General features: G+C 42.4%; 1 protein-coding gene across 12 annotated transcripts in view; it reads left to right on the top strand.

Annotated features, from left to right (window-relative positions):
* Positions 1 to 27,732, top strand: part of LOC122784154 (neurexin-3b) — a 279,349-nt gene that overhangs the window by 206,138 nt on the left and 45,479 nt on the right. For all 12 annotated transcript variants that reach the window (XR_006362148.1, XR_006362147.1, XM_044049273.1 and 9 more), the window contains one exon: positions 27,199 to 27,370. Coding sequence is in view for 10 of the 12 variants with exons in the window: in XM_044049273.1 (XP_043905208.1) it covers positions 27,199 to 27,370 (172 nt within the window). In the remaining 2 variants the exon portion in view is untranslated. The remainder of the gene's footprint in view (positions 1 to 27,198; positions 27,371 to 27,732) is intronic.

Below are 27,732 nucleotides of genomic sequence, written 5' to 3'. Positions count from 1 at the left end.
CTTTTAACTGCTAAGAACAACGGCGTGCTCGGTTGGAAAACTGAGGGGCAAATGTGTGTTGGTTCGTAACATTTCCGAATGCAGATTAGAAATCAGAATAGTCAGGTGACATTTAGAAAAAAAAAAAAAGCAATCTAATGCTAAGATGTGAACCTAGCGCTGTATGGAAAACAAATACCAAAGAAGTTTGAGTCACAGGTGACATTTCACTGAAAGATGAGTCAAAAGAGGGGCTTCTGGCAGCACTGCAGTGATTAGAAGTCGTGTGTGTTTGTGTGTTCGTGTGTGCAAGCTTAAATCCGTGACGGCAAACGTCTAAGCCGAGGGCTAAATGTGCCGATCGTGACTCATCCAGCCTCTCGCCAGGAAGAGTAGTTGACTGCAGGTGAAGATTACCCAAGATTTAATGCACAAATATGCACACAGTGAGAGAGAACGACTTCACAATTGTATTCTAACTGCATCGTATCTGCTGCGTCTTATGTGTCCGTCCACATATTAATGATGCATTTGAAATTAGAATATTGTGAAAATGCCGTCAGTTTACATCAAATTCGATGTATGCTTTACAGGGCGACTGCGTCCTACGTGATGCTGTAGCCCAAAGAGAGCGAGAATGGTTACTATGGTGACCCGAAGCTGACTACCATATAGAGCACCTAGGGGACCAGTTCTTGCATATCATTTAAAAAAATCAACTCACATGGATATAGTTGGATGGCAACACTGTTGAGGATACATGATGGTACAATTTCAATAACAGCAGTTTCAAACCTGCCAAAAATCTTACTGCTAAGGGAAAAGCAGGATCGTCTGTTTTTGGATATCATCCAATCTCATCCCCGGTAGCTGGGACAATCTGAAGGTTAAGATGTATACACTACTGTGTATGTAAACCGAACATACAAGTCATGACTGCTTTTCAGATGAAGGAGATGAGAGAGAGAGAGAAAGACGCAAGAAGTGCGACACGAGTGCTGAGCTGTGCTCGATCGCGATCACGTCACTGTAACACAGTACGTGCATCAGCCACCAGACTCCATCCTCTCCCCCTCTGCATTGTTTGAACACTCCAGCGCAGAGTGTGAATGAGGTCTATCACAGTTCACCTTGCCCTCCCTCCCTGTTTTTTTTGGAGACGTCGAAGGTGACAAGTTGGAAATCAGGCAAAACAGAGATTGCAAACGCTCCATCAAGTTTTGTGTCTGGCAGCTCGTTTGGTTTCCAATTAGGGCGGCGGGGGAAAGAATCACAGCAAAAACACCTGACAAGATAAAGACTCTGCAAGTGGTGCAACACATTCTTTGTAACTCAAAATATGCTGCACTTCACACATCATCACAACAATGAAGAAAACTCCAATAACCACAATAGGGGTAGAGATGATATATTGAAAATGACTAATTCATCGTGTCTGGAATCCGAGCTGCTTTTGTTGGAAAGGTAAACCCTTGTTGTTGCTTTGAACATTTGTGTTGCGACGTGGATTTTTTTGGTTTTAAATTGAAGTTATTTAGGGCGACGTTAAAAGGTTTTAAATATTTCTCATAAACCACCGTAGTGGTCCCATTTTTTTACCGTTTGCACTTGAGGTTTATATGGAAATAAAAACGCACTTCTCAGATGTAATATTAACAGTCTTCATAAAACTTCTCCCGGCAGGACGGATAGATCATCCAGATATGTCGCCTCGCCCCGGCACGTGCACCAAACACGTTTTCACACCGCGCCCTCCAACACTGGAAGTCATTTAGATCCTTTGCACTTCCTTTCAAAACATGCATCCACGGCCAACCGGGCTTATGGTTTTGAAATGCGGCGACGGCACATGTACTTCCATTACCCACTTCAGATTCCTCTTCATCCTGATACGCACAGGAGGAAAGAGGCAGCCGGCGGATAATTGAAAACCCTAATGTAGACATTCAGACGTAAGGTGTGGAATTAAGTGCCTGTAGATGATAAATGTTGAATTGCATATATGCTGTGTCCTTTTTCCGTCCCCCGTACATACGTAACAGTTATACCTACACCGGCGCATGTATATTTAATGTATTAATGCAGGAGTACACATGTATTATTCAGTCACGTCTTCACTCTCTCTCCCTCACCATCCTTCCATCTTTTGTGTCAATGTATTTATGGCTAACTGTGTCTGTTCCCCACTGTTTCCGACTCCCTCTCCCTCTGACAGACCTAATATAAGATGCTTGATGTGCACCTGTGTGCATGAGCGCATATATGGCCCGGCAAAGTATTGCTTCTATCAAGTTACCCGGCACCTCGGCAGGGAAAGATAGATATTATCATGGTTATGGCTCATGGCCTCTGATAACATTACAGCTTCTTATTTGACTTTGTATTTCCTTACTTGGCCACATTAGATTCTCCCCGTGGAAATAAAAAGCTGGGGGGAATATGTTTTCACAACGAGCCACGTGCAATACATGGAGTCTGCATTACTGTGAATTTGATGATGCATATGTTTTCTCTGAGTGCAAACAGCAGCAGAGTCTCCGCTGCTTTATGATTTAGATTTTTCCGACGACGCAACGCGACATGTTATTTAAACTTGCAAGCAAATGAACCTTTTCACGCGAGGTGAAAACGTATAATACCGGATCATTCTCGGGTTGACTCTTCACAGTGGGCTGAGCTGAGATGCTATTCTAGGTAGCAGATGGTGTGTGCACATGTGTGTGGAAGGCAAAGTGTTACACGCTGCAGTGAGCATTTGCTTTCAAAGCTGAGCGTGAGGAGTCCCACGTGTTTGTTTACATTTGTGTTGTTATGGTTTTGTGACATGTTACATGTACTATAGTTTACAGGTTATCTTGACAGTTTGGCCCGCCTTTGATTCCGAGAGCCATAATTGGATAAATGTGGTATGGTTGTGGACCCTCAGGGCAAACAAATGTGCTGTTTGACACTCCTGCTCCCAACCAGCAACTCTGCGTTTGCAAAGTTCCCGTTCCCGTTCTCCCACATTTGAATTATGCACAAGTCGCACAGCAGACAATGCAAGTGCCAGATATCCAATGGGTGCACGGATCCAACCTTTTGCTGATTCCATTACCTCTCCAGTTATCAGCCAATACTAAGTACCAGCCTCTTATCACTGCACTCACTTTCCTGAATTTAAATTCTTGTGCTTTTCCCTATACTGAAACGGTCAAGTCTTATCTCTTTGATTTGTCACAATGAGCTGCACGAGCCATTGTAACAGGTCTCTCACAGAAGAGATCAGACCATTCGCGGCATTAGCAAATACAGGTTTGAATCCTTTTGTGAGCGAACACAAATGGTGGCGCTGTTGTTCTTCCTGGGGTGAAAGTGGACTGGAAGCATAGCCAGTGTCGTTCAGTTTGGAAGTTGACTGTCCATCTGTCTGTATGAGTTTGTAAAATGTTGATTAAAAAAAAGAGGAGGTACATGTGTCCTGGATGAGGCTGAAATGAATGAATGAATGCAACAGATTACAGAATCACTGAATTCCCCTTTGACGCAAACCAAATCACATCAGACAAACTATATTGATGTCTGTTTTAAACAGGAAATTAAATAAAGAAAAATATCCAAAGATTTGTTGTCTTTCACCAAGACATGGCCAAAGGACAGGCTAATAATGCAGGACGTGCCTTAATTTATAATAATGTTGTTGTTGTTTTTTTACAAAAAATTCATTCATTTGTGATCTTTTATTACCTTTTTCTATTATCTTTTTTTTATTAGGGTTGCTGGCACAGCTGGTGCCAATCCCAGCTGACCAAGAACAAAATGAATGTAATTATTTATCCATAAACAAATGCTGTGACCCAGGGATTAGCAGGAGACATGTTGAAGTTTGACTTGGTTTTTTTTTATAGAACAAGACATTCCCCACAACAACTTATCGTTTTAATGAGTATTATTACTAACAAGCTCACTCATTTTTAGGATTTGTTTCAAAAACAATGCGTGATCCATGGAACTAACCCCGGGAAAATTGAAGATTGAGTGTAAAATTGTACTCGCAAAAAATTAATGAACTGTCACTTTATAGCCAAAGGATATTGAATGTTACAGGAAAAAAAAACAAAAACCCACAACAGTTCAAGTGTTGATTTTAACTTATTATTCACGCCTCTGGTTTTGTAATGTCACTGCCATATGTGAAATGACAGAGGATAATCAAGGCAGAGGTGGAGCGCTGGGTGTGTGCCGTTATTAATTATGGAAAACCTCAGCAGGCACCTTCGCACTGATGGGAAACGCAGGCACAGACACACTCAAATGCACATTACACCAAAAAGCATTCTTGTGTCTAATAAGCACACACATGGATACACACAAACACATGTACCACAAGAACACGGACTCGTGTGGCTCTCGTACACACCCACACACTCACTCTGACTTATTTTCTCACTCGGCGCTACAGTCATGTACATATATACTGTATGTGTGTATATATATATATATATATATATATATATATATATATATATATATATATATATATATATATATATACACACACACACATTCACACACACACATTTTCACAGGCTCATTCAACAATCTCACACCATGGTACACTGGCACTGACACTTCAATATACATGATACGAGGCCTCTACAGGGACATCTGCCTGTCAGTCATGTCAACCCAAGGCATCTCGGTGGAGGGGTGTCGCGGGATGTGGGGATCATGTAGCAGGCCCTCTGACACACTCATATATACATATATATATATATATATATATATATATATATATATATATATATATATATACGCACACATCCGATCATCGTCTCACCCCTGTTGCCAGGGAGTAGCAACAAGTAATAACTGCTCAAGCTGGACAAACAGAGTAACATTATTACAATGTGCCCATGTGGTCCCTGGCCTTAGCCCTGGCCTCAGCGATGTATATTTCATGGATTAGGATGAAAAATTCAATGGGAAACAAACAGTGTGCCTCCTTCTCCCCTCTTTGCTCTCTGACAGCCCCTCCCCGAGGGGGATGCTCGTGTTTTCACAGCCTCGCGAAAAGGACACGGATCCCATTTTCCGAGTGATGAAGAGACAGAGGGAGAAGATGAAAGAGACGCGGCATAGAGCATTGTGTACATCCAAAAGTAGAATAAATACAAGAGGCTGAATGAAAAAGAGGAAGAATAAGAGGAAGGGAGGGAGATGGAGAGATGCGGGTATTTGTGAATTCAGAGCAGGATCAGAGACAAACTTGGCTCACATAGGTCTCAGCACACAAGCACATTGGCTGTGAATTCCAAATTATGTGTTGCCTGTTCTGTCTCACTTTGACACCACTAACACCACCCACCCCCACAACCTGCTCTCTCCCTCTTATCTCTCACTCCTTTTTAACCCCTCCCTTTTTCTCCTGTGTACTTCCACAGTGCACAGTACTTTATACTCAAGGCTTAATTGAAAGTCGGTGACCCCCGTCGGTCAGTTCATCTGAATTCAGCTGCAAAATGGGGGAAAAAAAGTAAAGCTCTCCTTAAGCGCTGTGTTGAGGTCAAGGTTCATTCAGAGTTGTAAACAGAACGTGTATCTTCAAAACTTTGCTCTTCTCTGAAATGATGTAGTCTGTTACTCATATAACGGACAAAAAGAACGAATAACCACAGGAGAAATACTGCATTTTACATTAGAGGATTGAGGGGCGTCGCATATATCGCCGTCAATCATTGATAATTGCCACAGTTTTGCCTTTATGGCACCAGAGGTCCATTGATATAACAGTCAATTGTTGAATAGGTACTGAGAGAAATGTTGAAATATATATATATATACATATATATATATACATATGTACATATGTATATATATATATATATATATATATATATATATATATATATATATACATACATATCACTTAACCGTGACACATTTTCTAGATCCTTTCTTGGTGACATTTTCTCTATCTGGAGAAAATATCTCGCAATATCACTTGGTGATGCAGTGGGATATCGGGGAAGAAAGTGACATATAAGGAGCAGCTGGCATGGCAAGATAGACGCTCATCCTGTTGTGTTACATGTCAGGCTTCTCATTCTAAAACGGCAGCAAGCTATTTCAAAATCAAACAAGCAGAGGTGACATTATGAAGGGTCGTCTCCTCAGCAGCTCTGTTTAAAAGGAGCAAAACATATCAGTTATCATTCTGCTTTCCTGTCTTTTTTTTTTATATACACAAGCTGTGGTTTTCTTTTATGCTGCTCTAATCAATAATTTTATCTTAACAATATATCAAATTACTATGCATAATGTAGGGACAGATTATGCCGTTGTTATCATCAAAGAGAGAGGAAATGCGGTCATTTATTGTCTCTTTGATGTAATGTTTCATCTCTTTGTAGTCATTTTGTGTCATTTTGTGTCCTCTTTTTTTCCCGTATCTCCAGCAGTTTTATGACCTCTTTGTTGTTGTATTCCGTTTTAATTTGTGGTGATTTTCCATCTCCCCAGTCACGTTGGATCCTTTTGTGTGTTTGTCTCACATCTTTATAGTTGTTTTCAACTTCATTGTTATCGTTTTTTTTATTCTCTGTGTATTTTCTCATCTCTTTGTAGTCATTTGAGGGCTCTATTTCTCTCCAAAAGGAAATGAGAGCACTCTCATCGTCCAGATGTGTCGCCCTGTCCTGTGTCCACAGCAGGCCCATCTGACATTACACCTATCACTGGTAGAGTCGTGCCCAACATGGAAGAATCACCATTGAGGTGATGTAATATGTAAAACATGTACAGTACAACAGGGACGACCAGTTTAGAGTTGAATATGGCTATATTGCAGAAGTAGGTTGCCAGATTTTCTGAAATAGAAAAATAAGATGCTGCACATATACCTGGCATAACACTGTGTTAATGCACATGCACATGAAACACATGCAGTTTTATTTTTATAAACATTGAACCTATTAGGTTAATTTTAGCATATCAGCATAACAGGTGCAGATTGAACGTGACAGCGTGTCTCCTCGAGGCAGCAGCCGAGAATTATCACAGGATGAGAAAAGACGGCAAAGGCGACAATAATAGGCCGCGAAAATATGTTACGTTAAATATCCACAGGCAAGAGAGTGTAGAGACAGTTTTAGCCGACACTGGCGGGTTTTTCCTCCCCGTCAGGAAACAACCATCACACCGACACATCAATTTGTAGATCACAACAAATCACAACATACGTTATGACAAGGCAGTGTACACAGTAAGGCAGAAACCTTTACAGTGTTATAGAGAGAAGAGAAAGCCAACACATTCACAAATGAGCAAACGCTACAACATCAGTGCAAAAAACTCCCTGACAGAACCAGACTCAAAAATGTGCGGCCATGTGCCTCGACCGGTTGGGGTGAAAGGAAAAATGGGGGATAGAGGAGAGCCGGGGGGGAGGGAAAGAGGTGAGGTGAGGTAGATACAGAAGAGAGAAACCAGGAGCAGATATATACATGTTTATTGTACTACAACATCGTTCCTGCACTGCAGTTCTTCTTCTCCTCTGGTTGAGACATTTTTCAGAGGGGTACTAAGTGTTTTTTTTAGATTTGGTGTCATTCACTATTTCCAATGCTCAGCAGCGTCCTGTGATGTTCTATGGGCTATGAGTCAGTGGGTGGCGCAACAATCCAATACACCAAACTGAAAAATAAACAGTTTACAGCCTAGAATTATGAATACGCTGCCTGTTGAAGCCAGGATTTCAATTTAACATTCCTTTAATCTGATGACTCATCATGGTTATTTTATGTCTTAATATAATACATTTCTAACATAAAGCACCTTCAATTTAGCGTTTTTCCTGCAAATGTGTGTTTGTTGTTTTTACTCCCATAACTTCGCTGCTCAAAAGCCAAGTGTTTCCCTCTGGGCTACTGGTAGAGATGTGAAACATATCAACTTTAGTATCGAGGCCGAATTACACATACCTCGGTTCGGTCTTTAAGTAGCTGCACTCTCTTGGAAAAGACAGATGCTCTCCGAGATCAAATGCACCTCACTTCAGTCAGCAGCAGCATCATTTTACAATTTCCTCTATTTACCCCGCTCCAGGCGTTATGCTACATGTGTTCGAGTGATGAGTTGGACAGCTTGTGACGAGCGTCTAATGAAAGATCAGTGGGATGTGGAATCGATTGAGGTGTATCTCACACAGAAGGCCAGGTGCCATCTCGGCTCAAAAGACACTCCTAAATCCTCGCGCAAGGCACAAACATTACCTGCTACAGCCACTCTCCACTTCTCAGATGTGAGAAAAAAGCAAAACCAGAGGTAAACCAGAGTGACAGTGAGAGAGAGAGAGAGAGAGAGGGGGCTAAAAGAAAGAGATTCACAATTTAGCCAATGAACTCCCTCTTGGATTATCGACAAGGAGGGGAATGAGGAATTGCAAATCTGCTGAAGTGATAAACGTCGACATTAGAAAATAAATCTAGCGGAAAGAAGCCAAGGGAAAAAAAAGTTCTGCTTTCAATATCGGCGACGGTGTGGCAGATTGGCTCTCACACACACACACACATATGTGTACACACTCCAAATGTATTCATGGCAGATTAAGCTCCTGCATGTAAAAAAAAAAAAAAGAATGAAATAAAAAAGCAGTTAAGTTGTTTTTTTCTCTCTCTGATAAAAAAAAAAATTGAGGGGATCAAATTTGAGTGCGAGGCTCCTTCACAAATGGAGTGAAAATGTGAAAGTGAGTACCTGTGCATTTTGTATTTATTTAATCCTCCCATTATTGACTCCCACCCTGACAAAGCTCTACTGACAGGGAGACAAAAGGAGACTATATCACTTTTTTATGAAGCTTGGATCATCAGAAAACCAATCTATAAGGAAAAAAGATATTTCCTTCTGGATGGCTCGTATATAGAATTATTATGAGCACTGAATCACTGAAGGTTATAGAAAGTATCTCGCAGTTTTATTGATCCTCAAACGTTCTGGGCAGGCAGCACACAGGGCAGATGGCCAAGGACGTGACAGCCAAGTCCTCCATCTCCACATATCTTGTTCTGCTCCTCCACTGCCCTCAGCCATTTCCTCCGTCTCTCTATTGTGGAGGGGAAAAAAAAAGTCATATTATCTATTTTTAGTTTGAGTTCCAGTTCTGCGAAGCACTCCCTTTGTACCCCAGCATGAACACACACACACACACACACACACACACACACACACACAGACCACATTTCCAGTAAGGTCATAGCAAACCACTAACGAGGCCACAGACCCCAATAGATTCCTGTTTGATTGGGCGCCCAAGTCGACCAATAAGGTTATGACCTTTTCAACCTGATGACATACTTAATGTGTCTGTGAGTTGTGTATACATGAGTGTCAGTTGGGTAGATGGTCTTCGGGTTCAGGATCAGCAGTTAAATCATAATGAAACGGGAGGAAAAATCGCCTTTGGTGCTTTGCACGATTATTTTTAATCAATCCATGACTCTCACTGTGCTCCGGTAATTGTTTTCCGCGTTTCAACTCCAGGGTACCTGTTTTAGGAGTATCTCAAAAGACCAGTTTGAAAATCCCAGCTGATCCACAGAGTGCAATACAAAGGGAGAATGGCCACAGTGTTTACTGCTGCATGGTTCAGTTGCCATGAGTTGGAAGTGTAAAGTCAGGGCACATCTCAGCTCATCTAAACCTTAGACCTTGTGTTATAAGTAAACACAGTTTTCCAATTTACTGGAGCGAGCCAATGTGGAAGTGAAAAAATATATTGAATAGCCACCAGGGGGCAACTCTGCTGGTTTCAAATAGAACTCCATTTGTACAGATGTCTATGGGGAAAAACTTGTCTCAACTGATTTACAATGTCAGTAAACAATTTCCTGAGGAGTTAATGGTCTCAGTCACTAGTGGCAGGTCTTCTTTAATAGAAAATGATGTCCACTTTGCAAATGATTTTCCTTTTTTGAAGGAAAATAGATGCTGCCAGTTCAAATCATAAGTCCCATGGCTCCAAAACAGTTGCTTATGGGTGACCTCACGACCAATTATCACTTGATCTGTTCCAATATCAGGTGCAAGGAATGATAATTAGAACAAACATATGCTGTAGTTTCAATGCAACTTTGTCTTACGGGGTTAAGTAGATACACTTGACACTCAGAGAGCACAAACCTCCAACAAGGACACTTAGTTTCCCACAGAATACAAATAATCTCTTCCTTGGGCCATAACCTACTTCGTCAGAAAATGTAATCCAAATTCATCTTTACTTTTTATTTTTTTAGTTAAGATGCTCATAAATCAAACAGACAGGCAAATCAACAACAGACAAATACGACTGAAAACATAAGCTCCTGTTGCAGAAGTAATTAGAGCCCATCCTGCGATGGCACTTTGATGTACTGACACATAATAACTCAGTAGTCATCACTACATTATTCCACGAGAAACTCAATGTTTTTTGTGAAGGTGTTACCAAATAAATGAAAGTAGACATTTGAGATCAGATGTCCTTCCTTATCCTCCTTTCCCTATGTATGTATTTTGTTTGTACCTGTCGTGACGACAGATTAAGATTAATCTGGCATGTTTACATGTTCTAAATCAGTAAATCATACTAATATGATGTATAATGTTTTATGCTCTATAACAGGGGTGTCAAACTCATTTTTGTTCAGGGGCCACATACAGCACAATTTGATCTCAAGGGGGCCGGACCAGTAAAATAATAGCATAATAACCTATGAACGACAAGAACCACTTTGTTTTTTTCTCCTTTGTTTTACATTTACTGAAGGATAATTTTACAAAACATGACATTTCTTGAGAAATATAAGTGCAATTTCAACAATATCATGCCTAAATGTACTATTTACACATCACACTGGATCTATAAAGGCACAAACATTTAGTCACGGGTATCTGGAGCATTTGACATTACGTTTAGTGTGAATTAGATTAGTGTGAAATTTTAACAAATTCTTCCTGTGGGCCGATTGGACCCTCTGGCGGGCCGGTTCTGGCCCCCGGGCCGTATGTTTGACACCCCTGCTCTATAAGCATATTTATTATAGAGTGTGTGTGTGTGTGTGTGAAATCAACGCTTGCCTCATATCCCCCTGCAGTTAGGGAAGATCTAAGCATATGGCCATGACAGTAGAGTAGTAGAGTCAGCACAAAGATGACGTTAAGATAATGGACATGGGTGAAAGCCATTCCCCCCTCCCATGGATTTCACAAGACCTCTTTGATTAAGTTGGTTTGAAGTCTGCAGAGATCATGGTTAATTCATTCTTCCAACATTATCTTTAATTCATACACTTCTTGTTGGAACATGCCAGGCTGGTCAAAGCTGCGAAAAAAAGAAGAAGAAGAAAAGATGTGTTCTTCTTTTGCTTCTTTGACCAGTGAGCTAATTCATAAGAAAGTTTCACTTAAAAATATGATTTTCATCATATGTTCCCTCTCTCTCTCTCTCTCTCGTGGGCAGCAAAGCTAATAACGTACATGTTACAAGTTACCCACACGTTTTAGGAAAAAAATAGATTTGGGTCTATTTTTTGCAGTGCTTCCGGTGCCAAATTGCCCGACCCTGTGCATGTGTTGGCCCTTTTTCAGCAGGCCTCTGCCTGGACAGCAATTAACGTCATTTGGAGCGAAGAGGGACCTCGTGACTCATTACATATGCCTTTTGCTCGGAAAAGCCTCCAAGGGGCCTTTTCCTCTTGTGTGCCAATGCTGCCACTCGGGGGTTGGCACAAGTTGGAAAACACTCTAATTATAAAATTCACTGTGAGAAATGTCTTCTGCAGTGCTGGCAGGAATGAGATTAAAACTTGTTTTTCCCTTTCATTTATTTAAGCTTCTTGTGCCCCCAGACTATAACTGCTGTATGGATTGTGCAGGTCTTTGACATTTGTGCAATTATTTTCTATCTTCTTGCAGTGTGCTTGTTTTTGCGATGTTTAAAATTAAACGGTTCAAGTCTCCAAGTGACTGTCCTCTGAAGATGGATGTTCAGAGCGACGGCTATGTATTATTGACAGGATGCAAACCGTCGTAGCTTAGCATCTTTATGCCATAACCTGTGGCAGCAGTGTTGCTGAGTGGACGCAGGCCCATCTGTGACTTGCATGGCCGATCCTGGTGGATTCCCCACCCACTCCCACCCTCCGACTACTGTAACCTGTCCACAGTCCTGGCTCAGTGGAGCGCGCTCTGACAAATAGCAGGAGGGAAGGAGAGGGCGGAGGAAGAGAGAACAAGATAGAGGACAGAGACATTGACAGCTCGAGAGGGGGGAATGTTGTTGGGGAGAGAGAGCACCAGACAAGGGATTTGGGGGTGGGTCGTCGTGGCAGAGAGAGAGAGAGTCAGTGTGGTGTGTCTAATCTCCCTTCAGGGATGACAATGTAAGGAAGCCTTCTATGACAGATAAACTCGCCCAAAAGCAAGCCCAAAGTGACAGACACCCACTGTGCCAGACTCAGCCCAGAATCTCCACCCTTTCTGGCTGAGGGAAAGAGGCTGCACCGAGTTTCCAAACAGCTTGAAGATGAAGTTCCTCTATATGGGAACAGTCATCATCTACCGCTTTATCCTCCACCAGAGGGTCGCGGGGGGGTGCTGTGCCAATCTCAGCTACATCGGGCGATAGGCGGGGTACACCCTGGACAGTTCGCCAGTCCATCGCAGGGCCGCACACAACTAGAGACAAACAACCATTCACTCTCACACTCACTCCTACGGTCAATTTAGAGTGTCCAATTTACCTAATCCCCACACTGCATGTTTTTGGACTGTGGGAGGAAGCCGGAGAACCCGGAGAGAACCCACGCACACACGGGGAGAACATGCAAACTCCATGCAGAAAGGCCCTTGTTCCAACCGGGGCTCGAACCCGGGTCTTCTCGCTGCAAGGCGAGAGTGCTAACCACTACACCACCGTGTGGCCCGATCTAAATGGGAACAGAATTTACCAAATTGACATCAAGACCTGAAACTAGCGTTTGAGACCATTAACTCATCAGGAAAATGTTTACCGACTGGTTTATTTTCCATAGACTTTAATTGAAATGAACTTCTTTTTTTTTTAACCCTGGAGTCGCCCCGTAGATGGTACGGTTTGGAATGGTAAAGCCCTGAGCACTGAGAACGGGACCTTTACTTGGTAGACGGGGTGTGGTCTGTGGGCCCGACGGCTCACAGCCATGTGGCTGTTAGTCTCAAGATGTCAAGCTCTGTATGAGAACAAACTGCAGGTGTTGAGTAGCCTCCACTTCCATGGGATTTTTACACCGGTTGCATGGGAGTGATGTTTTTCTGTCGTTACGTCCCGTAACATTTTACTCTGCACTTGATGGAAACATTTTAGTTCTTGATCTTCATTTTTCAAAGCGGAATACCACATCCATTTTCATATACAGTCCATCGCAACAGTCTGTGCGGTCGACGAAAGATGCCTCGCCGCTGCGCTCCCCAGCAGACGGCGATCATTTAAAACCATGGATGCAACCGCTTGTGGCATTCCTGTCACTCAGATGTCAATCCAGTGTGCCCACAGATCCCAACAAATCAATATGAATGGCTCCAACAAAATCTCTCTTAATCTTCATCTCTCTCTTCTTTCAGTATTCTAAAGGGGTGAGGCTGGACCAGCCACGAGCACTTTGTTTGTTTCTTTTTGGCTTTCGATTCAGATTCAGAACACCAGGAGGCCATACATGAACAAGTTTCCTATCTCCCCTAATTCCTTTGGAGTATGACATGCTCACTCGACATTAGCGAAAGGAGAAATTGCTTTTGAAAGACTCTGCATTTATTATAGGAGTTTTCGTCAGGCTACACTGATCTCACACTAACCTCATCTTAGATCTTTTCCTGCAGCTTAGCCTTTTAGAAAAAATAAAAAAATAGTAAACACCGGTCAAAATGTAAAAGGAAGGTCAAGGGAAGGCCACAGAAAAGGAAACGAAAAAACCATATGTCAAAGAAAATATTTTTCTTAATAGAAGATATTTTCCTGTGCTTCAGTTTATGTGTGTGCTTTAATGGTTTGTATTTATACAGTCATGCACCCGTTCACACCCATTCACTCACACGTTCATACGGCGCGGCATGCGTTTTCTATCGCACCTTTCCAGCCGTCAGGAGCAATGCGGGCTTTGCCCAAGGACACATCGACATGTCGTCCCGTGGAGCTGGGAATCAAGCCCACATCCTTCCAGTTGAAAGATGACCTGCTCCGCCACCGAGCCGCCGCCGCCGCCGCCGCCACAGCGACAATTCTTCTGCGTACTAGGCCCGAACTGGGACAGAGGATGAGAGTCGCTGTGACATTTAAAAACAACCTCCCACCATCGCACACGATAGACAATACATTTGTCACTTTCTGTGGCACACTATTCCCTGCCCTCTGTGAACCGCCATGCAGTCATCTCTGAATAGAAAGACATCAAGATATAGATGTGCCAACGCACCTATTTCTGCCTGTGTGTCTCTCGCTGACACATTTATTCTGTTAGCATGTGGGGAAAATACAGGCGAGCATGAAAAGGATTTGGCATCACATCACTCATGTTTGCACATCGCAGTTCTCCCTCCCATGCAATTAGAATCCTCTATAATCTCAATTTTGATAAACATCTTTGATCGTGTGCACTGACATACGAACGAAGGCCACACACATGCAGGAAATGCACCGCTGAAATCAATCATTTGGACGCCCTGATTAACGTTAATGGCATTTTTCAGAATTACATTGGCATCTTCATGCATTCCAGTCACCTAGATTTCATGCCTCTTCTCTGCAGGCAGCCCGGTTAATTGTGAAAAGAGGAGAGCAGCAGTGACGGCTATCTACTGAGCCTTTGATACGCACTTATCTTTCAGCAGTTGAACGTTGTGGGAAAGAAAATTGCCTTTAAGATGATTCGTGCCTTATTACTTTTGGGTCAATTAATTTCACGAAGAAAAATAAGAATGTCTTTTTTCGAAAATAGCAAGGAAGAAATAATTATGAAGAATAACTGACAAGGAAGGACAAGCACGCAGGGAGGAATATAAGTTGACTAGAATTCAAATGCCGCCTGATTACTTTCACACAGTAATCTGTGATAGTGTCGGGAGTCTCGGTTTGATGACAGCTTGCCCTGAAAGTGTCCAAAGCATTAAAGAAGTAGGGCACTTGCCTTAATGTTCCTTGAGGTGGGAGAGACAGAACGGCCTAGATTCCCTCCTGTTTGTTCAGCCATTTTAGATGCTGGGAATTCTTGTCTCCATTTCAGTGCTCCCTTCTCCCTTCTCCCTTCTTCTGGCTCTTCTGTGTTTTTTCTATCCCTGAATCTTGGATACTTGTGTTTGTTGTTCAGTCTTTCTCCGTCGTGTCTTCCTTCCATATCACCTCTCAGTCTCAAAAGTGACATGAAAGTGGCTCTAAATGGCTTTGACACATCTCGACAGATGCTGGGATACCCCACGGTGTTAAGCAGCAGGGGGTCTGATGGCTTGACTTATCTTACAGAAAATCTAAAATGTTTTTGTGTTTATGTTGGGGTGGGGGGAAAAAAACAATATTTTTCTTTTACATAATACTTTATTCATGACTTGAGTATAATACAATGGATGGCGTCTAACAAGTGATCACACAATGGCTTAAAAGTCGTCTTTAATCAATCAGCAGATCTCACCATACCGGTTTATGCGTTCCTGGGACTTTGGTGAGGTTCTGCATGATTTAACAAAGCTCTCATGCACCGAATGTGCTCATGAATTGCAAATGAATAAATGCAAAGTGAGACTTGGACTGTTGACCAGTATCAAGCTGGTTTGACAGCCATGCACACAGAGATGCCATATGTTGCCCAGTGTGTCGTCGCTGCAGGAGAGTTTTGATTCTGCCGCTGCACCACGTCCATCCTGCTACTCATTCATACGTTACATTAGAGCTATCTGAGGTTTAAGTGCGCGGCACAGCAAGAGGGCTCCAAGTACATGATTTACCTGCATGTACCTCTGCTAAAGGGTGACATGTGACTATGATAGGGACACGAGTTCTTTGGTTTACCTCGGGTATTTGCTTTGTGTGGCAAATTTACACAAACACTGCAAATACAGCCTTCGAGAAAGTGTTTCTGGCAACCCGGAAAGTCACACAGTCTTCTTATCCACTCACACTCGCTCTGAGTTGAACACTGCAAGTGCTGCGAGTTCAAACAGCAGCGATTGGTGTCTTCACTGCTTGGAGTGACAGAGTGACCCACAAATTGATATTATCATATAGAGACTAGGTGGATTTGAAACCAAATGAATCACAAATCAAAATAAAATGAATCCCCTCTTCAGTGAACTATCAAAGACGGAGAAATTGAAAGGAGAAGAAGAAAAAGGGAGCACGGCTGGGAGCGAGACACCTAATGCACTCTATTCTCAGTTAATCGTTTCTCTGCAGCGCTCTCTTTTCCTCTTCACCTCACCGCCGCTCTCTTTTTTTCTACGCGTCCATTTTCGCCTTCACTCGTCTTTTCTCTATCTTATCGTTTCTTTCCCTCCATCTTAATCCCTGTCACCTCCGCAGGCCAAGGTGGAGAGTAGAGCCTTGATCCCAGACAGGTTACCCTTGGCAACAGACCACCCACCCCTCTGCTGCCAGCTTGTTTTGGAGCGGTCCAACTAGTTTTGGCACCGATATTGCCTTGCAGAGAACAGAGGAGGCCCCTTTTTCTGCCTCATCATCTCCCGTGACTGGAAAACAAGCGCCCGCCCCTCCACTCTTTTTCTTCTTCTTCTTCTTCTTCTTCTTCTTCTTCTTCGCCCTCCACAATCTAACACTGACAGAGCTGGTGAAGGACCAGAACATTGCCTATTATAAATGCGTCCCATTAGCATTTTAACAGCTGTACCTGGACATGTGGGTGTTAGCGCTCCTAATTTTAACACAGTGTGCAGAGACGACATTGAACAAACTCGGGTTGCAACAGAAAAAAAAAAACCTGTGTGTATTTGTGCACATGCACATGCACATGCACGTTTGAGTGTTTACATTCGTCAGCCCGTCTGTTGGTGCCTGGAAGTGCCTTCCCAGAATAGTATGTTTATCTAAACAGATGGATTAGAAGCTGTCTCTCTCTCCCTCAGTGTCTTTGTCTCTCATTTCTTTCACACTCAGTGAACTGTGGGTCCAAGCTCAGCCTTCAAAGACATGTTTATGGCTGCCACACACACAAGACAACAGAGCAACGTGGTTCATCTCATTTCATTAACAAACAAACTCTGTACAGCGTTTCCCAAAGTAGACGAATCTGTATCCGCTGCTTAAGTAATTAGCATCCACTTTGTCAGCGGCTGTGATGTGCAGCAAACTGTGATAGCTACTAGTTTTTCCTCTCCCCCCTGCGCCTTCCCCTTTCTACCAGTGTGGTTATGCTTTGCATACGAGGCCAGACATGGTAGGGAGAGCATGTGAAATGCAGAGGGCAGCTCTTCAAATAAAGCTGACATCTTTTGTGTCTATTCAAATCATTTCACCCTGTGACTTTTTGCCAGGCAGCTGCAGTGATGCATGTGATCGTGACGGAAGGTGTTCTCTGTGGCAAATAACACTCAAAAGGTCTACTTGTAATTTTGTTTTCTTCGTGGCACGTCGATCTCTCTTTACTTACTCGTCTGTTTTTACACATTAATGCAAAATTGCACTGAAATGGCTTTTTGAATATAAACAAATCAGGCCATTGTCACGATTGCACACGATGCAGTTTAAGATGATCAGCTCTCTGTGTTTCTATGCTTTAGATGCCGTGCCACCCCCACGACATTCTCATGCTGTGTCACAGAAAGTGATTTGTTTTATGCTAGTTACGTGTGACAGCTGCAAACAGGTGGGAGTGCGTGAATTCTGCTGCTCAGCAAAGCCGGTCGTTCGGCAGTTTGACGGGACAAATGCATCTTGGCCTGCGCTGCCACTGTATACACACAAACATTCCCTCGTTTAGGTCCGACAGAGGCTGTTTTCAGATTACAGATAATATCACATTGTTTGTGTTCACAAATGGCATGTTTCCACCAAGTGGCACGGCTTGATTCATTATGGTACAGAGTTTTTTGGGTTTCCATTCAGAATAGTACAAAAAAAACCCTCCATTTTCCATTGGGGTACCAGTGTATTGGTACTGTTCAGGTGAACCCATGACAGTTAGCTGATTGGGCATCACAAAAATGTCACTGCCTTGCCACCGGTGCCGCCCACAGTCTATTCTCATACAAAGCTTGAGACAGAGCTGCTGGATGTCCTCCTGTTGTGTCACGTTCGATGTCGTCGTTCGTTCTTAAAAACCGGTAAAACGTCGCGCTACGTACTGATGCAGCCATCGGGCACAGAGCACACGCCCCACCTACCAAGTAAAAGGTATCGTTCTCAGTCGAAACGGAAGGGCTGCCCCATTCCGAACCGTACCGTACAGTACCAAACCAAACTGTACCATGACGGAAACACGGCTTAAGAACGAACAATCAGAATAATAACAACAAAAAAATCATCAAATATTACACACTGCAGCTTTAAGTTGCCTTTCCGCTTTTATTTCTTTCCAAATTCAGACATTGTAGAGTTGTTCTTTTCAGAAAAATGAGCGGAGGAGAGATTGTATAGGACGAAATGTGTCCCCACTTGATTTATTGGCCGCGGTTTCATTCTTGGGCTACCAAATAGAAAGTGCTCAAATTCAGCAGCACATTAAATTAAATATCTGCCGAACAGATTCTAATTTGATCACCAAGCTGTTTCAATTTCATTAGCTTACTCCCTAATGGACTTTCACAGCATATTATTCCATCTAGCACAAATCCCACTCATTGGCTCTTTTTTTTCCCCCCCAAAATGAGCCCCCTGGCATGTGAGGACCGTGTGGTGCCACACAGCGCAGTGTGAGGTCACGCAAAACCTGCTTTATCTTGAATGGATGCTGGGACAGAGCTACCATGGAATGGAATTAAATCTGAAGCTGCAGCGAGTAAATAAAATCAAATGTAAGATTCCTGCCCAGCAACTTCTGAGCAGCTGTTGCAAAACATCAGTCCAAGCCGAGTATGACTAAGGTCATGGCAATATCGAACGAGTGAGTGAGTGAGTGGGTGAGTTTGCGTGAGTGAGAGGCGACTGAGGACCGTTGCCTTTGCATATGGCCTCATTTCATGGCTTGTACGCGCTGCATTGTAATGGTGCAAATGAAGTAGTGTGCCAGCAGGTCAGGCGGATGAAAATTCATGGCTGAAGTTTTGCCACGCTACTGTGGTTTAGCTTGTTATTATGCAGCATGCATAATCATGCACTCTGTGGTGTAACACTCAGCACCTATGAATGGATCGGCCCTCTTTCTCTCTAAATTGCATTTTTCTATTATTGCAATCCAAAATGACATGTTTTCACTGAGTGTTACTATATGTGTATATATATATATATATATACACACATATATATACAATACTGCATAAAAGTTTTAGGCCTCCATTAGATGTGTTAGAAGCTATAATGACCGCACACAGTATCTTTTTTTTTCTCCTTCCTTCCCTTTATTGGAACACGTCCAGCATTTTAGTAGTTTTGAAACAACCCATTTTTCAGAGTGTCAAGGATTAAGTGTGACCTACCCTTACACTTGAACAATACCACGACTCTGGCTCTCCTGAAACTGCAGTAAAACCCAAATAAATATTAATTAATAAAACCTGTATTTGTCCCTGTACTATTATTATTAGTCAAAAAAGACTAGTTGTATTCATAGTCAAACAGATTAAGTTGGTTTATTACAGACCCTATAGGACAAACTATGAAAAAAAAACTACATTGAGCCATATTTTCGTATTGTGTGACCTGTGTTGTGGATTTACTAAAGTGGGAAAGACTTCACGTACAGCTTCAGTGTTTTTTCTAAATAAAACTTTTTGTTTTTCTTCATTTTTTTACCGTGCAGTAAATTGTAAATAACTGTCAGATAATGAAAGTTATTCTGAAAAAATGGGCAAAATCACTTAATCACAGGAAACGTTTTGGCCCTTCCATTGTTAAAATATGCAAAAAAAAAAAAGTCATATTTTACATTGTCTATAATTATGGTTTAACTCAGTTTAGTGTTAAAACATACTCTAATGGTATTCATTTTTAACACTATACATGCTATATGCTGCAACTCTGCGACTGTTGAATATTTGACACGTTCAAAAGTGTTGTTTTAACTCGATTCAGAGTGGACCAATATAGACACTTTGAAAGTGTTCAGTTTAACACTAGTAGAGTTTAATTAACGCTGCTGATTTTGCTGTGATCTGCTGTGAAGCCAAGTTTTTTGAATGCATGCTTGAGCGGCACATACACATGTTGTATGAGGGACAGTAATGGACAGCTTTCTGATATATGAGACTCCTTTTCAATCATGACAATCCAAGACTTTTGCACAGTATACTGTGTGTGTTTGTGAGTGTGTGTGCACACAGATAGATGCAGTATAAGGATACATAATTACACAGAAGGCATGGAATGAATAGTATGAATAGTTGTCTGCAGTATCAGACTGTTTACAATAATGGGAGCTTAAATGGGCAATTATTTCCTTTCAACAAATTTAAACCCAATTTACCACTTCATCATTAAAAGGATACAAAATGTATGGTTCAAATTGGTACAGAGGTTGCATACTATTAAAGCTGTGCAAAAAAAAGAGTGAATAACATTAGTGAGATTATTAAAAAGAAAAAAAAAAGGTGTGTGGTTGAAGCATTAAAGTGCCAAATGTGTGTATCAGCCAGATGTCTTGCAGTTTTTCTGTTTTTATTTCTGCTAATTATAATTTATTAAATGCATTTTTGTATCAGTTTATTACTGAGGGAAACAATCGCTTTGCCCAAAAAACAGTCTGCTTTTTCAAAGCAAACTAATTACAGGTAAGAATACTGTTAACGCCGTTTTTTTTACTTCACAATTACGTCCGTGTTTGATAGCAGTGCGGAGAAAGTTTCTTTCAGGGACAATGACTTTACTGAGGCAATGAGACACATGCAGTAAATTGTCTTAAGTACTCGCGACGATTACGATCAGTGCAGTGTCAGTACTCTAAGTCCCAAAATGTTGAAAGTGATAATCGGGCGCGCGAGAGGACTTCTGCGGTAACATTGATAAATGTTTTCACCGGGCCGTCCGCCATTAGTGTCAGGGCAAGTTACAGCCACAAGAGCGGACAAACAGGAAATAGAGAAAGAGCGGGTGTAAATAATTGATAAGGCTGACCCTGCGCGATTCACATTCTGCGGCAGAGGATCAAAGAGCGGCGCTTGGAGTTTGACATTGAGCCCGAGCGCAGGAGTCAAAGCCATTACCTTCCTCTGCAACACGCTGCTTGTGTTTGGATTAAAAATGCAATGACTCGTCCTCTTCGGTCTGAGCTGACACTAGCCAGCACTCCTGGGCATTAACCAACTGGCTAATGGACTCACTGGTAATACCACAGCAATTACCCACAGTAGCACTAAGTAAAGCGAGGTGGAAGCCATTTTGTTCCTTGTCCATTCAGTGAAGCTGTTGCTCGCGCTCTCAGGTGTGAAGTACGGCGCCTGTGTGTGTGTGTGTGTGTGTGTGTGTGTGTGTTAGAGATCTGGGTTCTTTTAAGTGATCAATATTTCAGCGTCTTGTCTCCGCCCCCATCACCTCTCACAACATCTCTGCTCCTGATTATGAATGTCTGAGTGAACGTTCGAGCCAATTAATGATTCATGAAATTTCACAGTGTTCAGTAGCATGTTTATTTTAATAGTGCATTAAGACTGTCACTGTTCAAAGCCCAAAGCCCGGAACGCTGCACCCTCTGCTTTTAAAAATGAGAGCGTAAAACTGTGTCTGCAGTGTTTTATTCAGTCCCACCAAAGAGTATATCTTCACAAAGTGAGTCTCCTTTTTGGCGCCTTTACGTCGCCGCCGTGCTCCGTATATCAAATTGTGCTTTATGCGTGACATTCAAATATCCATTTCTTCTCGCTTCTCTTTCAAGACTTTGCCGTCCTTTATTAAAGAATCACACAAAGTCGATAATTGCCCTTGAGACGCGATTAAATATTTAGCTCGATAGAACCGCGTGATATCTTGGCATTGGGATACTGTAGTTTTGGTTGATTTTTCTCAGGTTTTGAAATATGTTACCAACGATCTCTCCTGCCACACCAATAAAATGGAGGTGACATTAAGAAGCAATCTTGGCCAACGTTTCTCTTAGTGTGTGATGCTGTTTTACCATAAACGAGGAATGCTCATGTTTATTGTAATGACGTGTGAGACATATGTGTTTTGAAACGTGATAAGTTACGTCGGAAGGTGAACGTATTATACTGATAGTTTTAATGGGATTTGTTAATGAATAATAAAAATTCATAGTGGAGAAGGGTGAAGTGGGAAATTAAACGCTCCGAATAGAAATGGGTGTTGGAGACGTTTTAGGTAATGTAAGTACATTCATTAAAAAATTCTATGACATTAATCTCATCAATGTTTTATTAATTAATTAATGCAGAAATGTTGCATATTATATCTTTATATCATGCTGATGATCATGCAATCAATGAAATTCACACTGTGCTTTAATCTATAACGCTGACATCCTCCTCTATTTATGTCTTTCAGTTTCACTGGTAGTATTTTCCGTTTTCATTTTCAAAGGCCACAAGAACACACCCGGTTCTTGTCTTGCCTTGGGCCTGTCAAGTTGTCGGTACATTCTATACGTGAAGAAATGACTCGGACGAAAAGGCTGCGTACACGCACAGACACAGACCTCTCCTCAGCACTTTCTAACATCCTATACCCTTTAGCAAATTTCGGACTCCAGGGCCCGATACGCACAAGAACAGACAGCTACAAATCACCGCGTTGTCTATGAGCTATCTCTGTCAATTACCGACGATGGATGGCTTTGGTACTGTGAAGGCCAGGTGCATCAATCCAGGATTTCTTTGATTGTCCTACCTTATCCACTATTGATTCTGCTTCTACTGCTTCTATGATCCAGTTTTGATGGCCCCCCCCACCCCCCGACCGCAGGAGCTAACTTGAGCACTGATGTCAGATGAAAGGGTGGATATGTAACCCAAACTCCCACTCCGGGACATGTTCACGTTCTTGATATTAGATCTTCCTCCCTCCAAACTGAGACCTAATATAGACCCACTGGAGTCATCCACTACAACTAGCCTTTGCCCGTACTAGATTTCAATCAAGGTTTCATTGCAACGCAATACCATTTCAGGGGGGGGAGCTTCCTTTTTTATGACCTTAAGATGCTTTAAATGCACATCTTCTTATTGTGACTGCTACATACGTTCGTTCTCCACCTCTGTTTCTTTCTCCCATGGAGCCAAACGTGCTTCTACCCATCTCACCTTCAGAAAATGGCCTCCAATTGTATTTATCTGTCTGGGGACTGCGGCTTCACAGAATGACCATTCAGAAGATGGGGATGGGCTCTATTGTAAGTGGCTCATGCTCCTTCCAGCAGCTGCCCACGAATGGGCTGTGGTGCTGTCTGTGATCGCCCACCACTGCTTTGAGTGATTCTCTCTCTTTCACTCAGCCTGGGGGGGGGGTGCACTGTGTGTCGGAGGCATTGATCGGCCCTGAATTGGATTGCAGCGGTCCTGATTACTGATGTCAGTGTGTGTGTGAAGTCACATGGGCAGACGGGAGCTCCCCGTGCCAAACCCAAGTCACCTTACAGCAGCGTGGGATTGAGAGGGTGGTCGGGTGTTGATGCGTGGTCCTCATTCATCAGTTTTAGTTACACAGAGTGCGAAAGCAGCAAGCCCACACACACACTGAACGCTGAAGTGGTGCACAAACAAACTGATCTGTTCCTGTAACCCAAAAACAAGTACAGTTTGTGAATGGCATTAAAACGAGAGCACGGGGGCGGTGACAGACTCTGACAAGGCTTTGGCACATTTAACCAGCAAATTAACTGGGGTTTGTTTTCTAGATTGTTCCGTTCGGAAAGTTACTGAAGACAACTAGTCGATTTGATGCTGACATGTTTGCATGTGTGTATCTACATGTCATTCAGTCAGTACTTGCGGAGTTAAATTGAGCTACAGTTGTCCCTGTCTGTCCTTGCCCCAGTAAACTTTGAAATATTCTATTCTTTGAGTTGGCAGAACATACACTTCAAGTTCAAACAAACGTGCCAGTCCTAATAAAGGTGTGTAATAGTTATTTTTACATTTTTTACATTATCTGGTCCAACTTTGAGAAATCTGATTTCAATTGTAGTTGGACTAATATGTTAAAAGTATGTTGAAGGTCTAGTTTTATAATGCAATCATTAGTGTCTTTTTAGCGTCATGCTCAGTTCCTGTGGGTGTGTTTGCAAGCCATTCTCTGTGCCGCATTTGTTTACGCCTGGAATTGTGGCCATCATCTTTTCCACTAGGAGAACAATAGCCACTTTCCCTCCCCCTTTGCTCAGGAGACAATGAAGTGCCTTCCCGCCTCGCGAGCGACAGGCCAATAAAAAACGTAATTGGATCTGTCAGTCAAACATCTAAGCGACGTGGGGGTGAGCAGGCGTGTGGGTGACAGAGGCGGGAGGGTAGCCGGACAACAGGGGAAGAGAGGAGGCAGAAGTTTGCTCTTGTGGAGCCACGTCGCACACAGTTTGCTCCCTGCATTCTGCCTGAAGGCACTCAGCAACGGTTACAGAGGTGTACAATTGTTGTGTTTTGCTGTTTGTTTGTACCTGGGCAGGGTGGGGGGGGAGGTACGGGGGTGACAATCAGTCTTTGTTTCGAGGTATTAGTGGCTCGGCGATGTGGCTTTGATGCGACTGCACCGGAGTGCCGAGCTGAAGGTCACAGCAGATGTACAAGAAGAGCTGATGTGACTCTCTGTGCTTTTCACGCGCTCAGACATGTTGGTTTTTTTTCATTTCAAGGAAAAAGGTCCTGTCGTTAGTCAGAAGGGCCAGGATGCTTGAGTAGTATTTTTCACGCTACAACACACACACACACCTTGTCACATTAGGTTATCAGCATATTCATGTGTTTGCTTGCCGTAGCCCGAGTAGGTGCGTGTATTTGCTGCTCCGTAAGCAGCGTGTGCTTCTGTGTACTTTTCAGTGTTCATGCATCTGGCTGCAGCTCTGACTTTTGACGACAACTGCTTCAATAAAGACACCATTTGCAGCGTCTCTGACAGAGATGTTAAGTGCACATTCTAATATGCAGCTTGTCTTGAGTCCCACTCCGAGCACTAACTCTGCTTTTAGGAGATGGCTTTCTCGTGTCTTTAGTGCCATTCTTCTTCTATTATTAGCCAAGCTGAGGATTGTTACAAAGGGAGAGGCGCTGTGTGGTCCCTTGCGTTATGATGTGCGCACTGTAATGCCACGCTGCATGTCTTTTTATGAACAGACAGAAGCTGTTTGAGCCGCAAGTACAACTGTGAGTATAGTGCAGGTCTTCCGAAATGACTAAAGTGTGCACATAAAATGTGATGTTTCACACAAAGTGAGTTTACCGCGTTCTTTGGGGCAACTGATGGACAAACTACTCCTAAAATCAGAACAAGAAAAAAACAAGCCAAGAAAAACAAAAGGGGTTGCCTAATTTAGAGGACCAAACAAAGACCTGTGTTCTTTCCCTGTGGCTGGTTGCCCCACTGCAAAGGTAGAAATAAAGGGATAAACTTGATTTAAAAGCTAATAATTGTCCCTTATTGAGCTCTTTTTTTTTTTCTCTGATGAAAACAACAGCAAAAATGCAGAATAAACAAACTCAGCACCCTGTGAGAACAAAACTAAACGTCTAAGGAAAATGACACATTTCATTTATGACTGTACTCTGCAGCTTCCTATCATAATCTAGTGGCATCATATAATATTATACTCTTCAGCTCGGTATATCCGAGGTCGTAAAAACACAAGGGGGTCGTGTTAAGTATAGTTTGCCGTATTTAAGTGCTCTTCTACTGTATTAAGAGCCTGTGACATTAAATAGAGGTCAGCAAGGTCAAGTGTGGGGTCATTTAAGTTGTAATAATCTTGAAATGCTGTTGAAATTCAGCTTGACGTTATATCAAGGTCTGTGTTGCAAAAGTCAGTGACGCGGGGCCAGTGTTTCAGTTGATCAATTAACAATATGTGTCTGCCCCCTTGTGCGAGCCTTCCTAATTTCGATTTTGTTATGAGAAACAGTCCCTCTTCTCCAAGCTTCTAAAGTAGGTAATTACACTGAGAGATTCCCTGTGGGGGATTAAAACAAATGACACAGAAAACACAGCTCGCCACTTTCCCAAGCTCTGCCCCCGCTCTGAAACCTTTTGCTTGTAACGCCTACATGCCCATGAATACACAAGCAGACACAATAAAACACGCTGGCAGCTCATGAAAATTAGTGGGGTCAATGGGAAAGGAGTTGGGAAATGATGTGGATGTGCGTCACGATTTATGAACACGGTGGAGCTTGCTTTAGCATTTGGGAGCCAAACAAAGCACACGGTATTTGTGTAGCTCGCGAGAATTGCTGCAGAGACGTGGTCTGTCCAGCCGGGTTTGAAGTGACGGGCTGCATGGAGCATTACTCATCATTACAATCTCGTCTGGCAGCCTATTTTCATCACATTACAGTTGGTATAATGAAGTGTAGTGTGCTCGCATCCTCAGGTTCTCTGACTCGTTCACCGTCGGTATGAGCCAGCCATTCATTCCAACTGCTTTATTGAACGTTTTACTCGTAATTTCTTGTATAATTAATTCATTAACGCACAGCAGTGTGTGAGAGTTGGACAAGCAGCTGAAATATTCATATTTGTCCACCTTTGATACTCGATCTCTTTGTAATGAAAGTAGTCACATTGAGATTAAAGAGTATTTTTTTTTTTAAAAAGAGTGCAACTGGAAGTTCCTAACATCCTGTACACGGACAGTTATAACAACGTTGCTCAACATTAACCTTTTACAAATTAACTTTTTGGCCATATGTTGTATTTTACAAATAAATATACATAATTCAAATGTTATATATCCCCAGGACCAAAGAATACACTTTATATTTGAATTATTTTGGTCAATGTTTAACTTTCTATAGCCTGGGAACCCATAGTGAGTGGTATCAGGTGAACGACGGTGGTCGATTGAACAAATTGGGTGCTTTCACTTCTGAAATCAGCTCTGACATCATCTCTTGGTTTCTCTGTCTCTTTTCCAGGAGGAAGGCAAAGTTGCTGTGACGTTCAACATCGGGACGGTGGACATCAGCGTTAAGGAGTTGAACACGCCTATAAACGATGGCAAATACCACTTGGTCCGGTTCACCAGGAACGGGGGAAACGCCACCTTGCAGGTGGACAACTGGCCAGTGAATGAGCACTTCCCCTCAGGTAATGCCATCCGCAATCCTTTCACTGATGAAAGTCTATTCATTGTAATGGAATTATAGCATTAAACCCACTGGACACCTCCTGTTTTTTTTTTTTGTAAATCAAGGACCACCACCAAAAAGGCAAACAGATCATTAACTGCTGTTCATAGTAAAACATCTTACAGGAGCAATTAGTTGCCCAAATCAGAATCAGAATCAGAATCAGAATCAGAAGAGCTTTATTGCCAAGTACGATTTGCACATACAAGGAATTTGTTCTGGTGTCATTGGCGCATAACAAGCATACAACATTTTCTAAAGTGAACAGTAAACGTATATATACACAGTATATAAATGTTTTTAAAGATGAAAAAGAGCACT

This window comes from Solea senegalensis, linkage group LG17, assembly GCF_019176455.1.
Source record: "Solea senegalensis isolate Sse05_10M linkage group LG17, IFAPA_SoseM_1, whole genome shotgun sequence".
NCBI lineage: Eukaryota > Metazoa > Chordata > Actinopteri > Pleuronectiformes > Soleidae > Solea > Solea senegalensis.
This window is presented reverse-complemented; position numbering and strand designations above follow the sequence as displayed.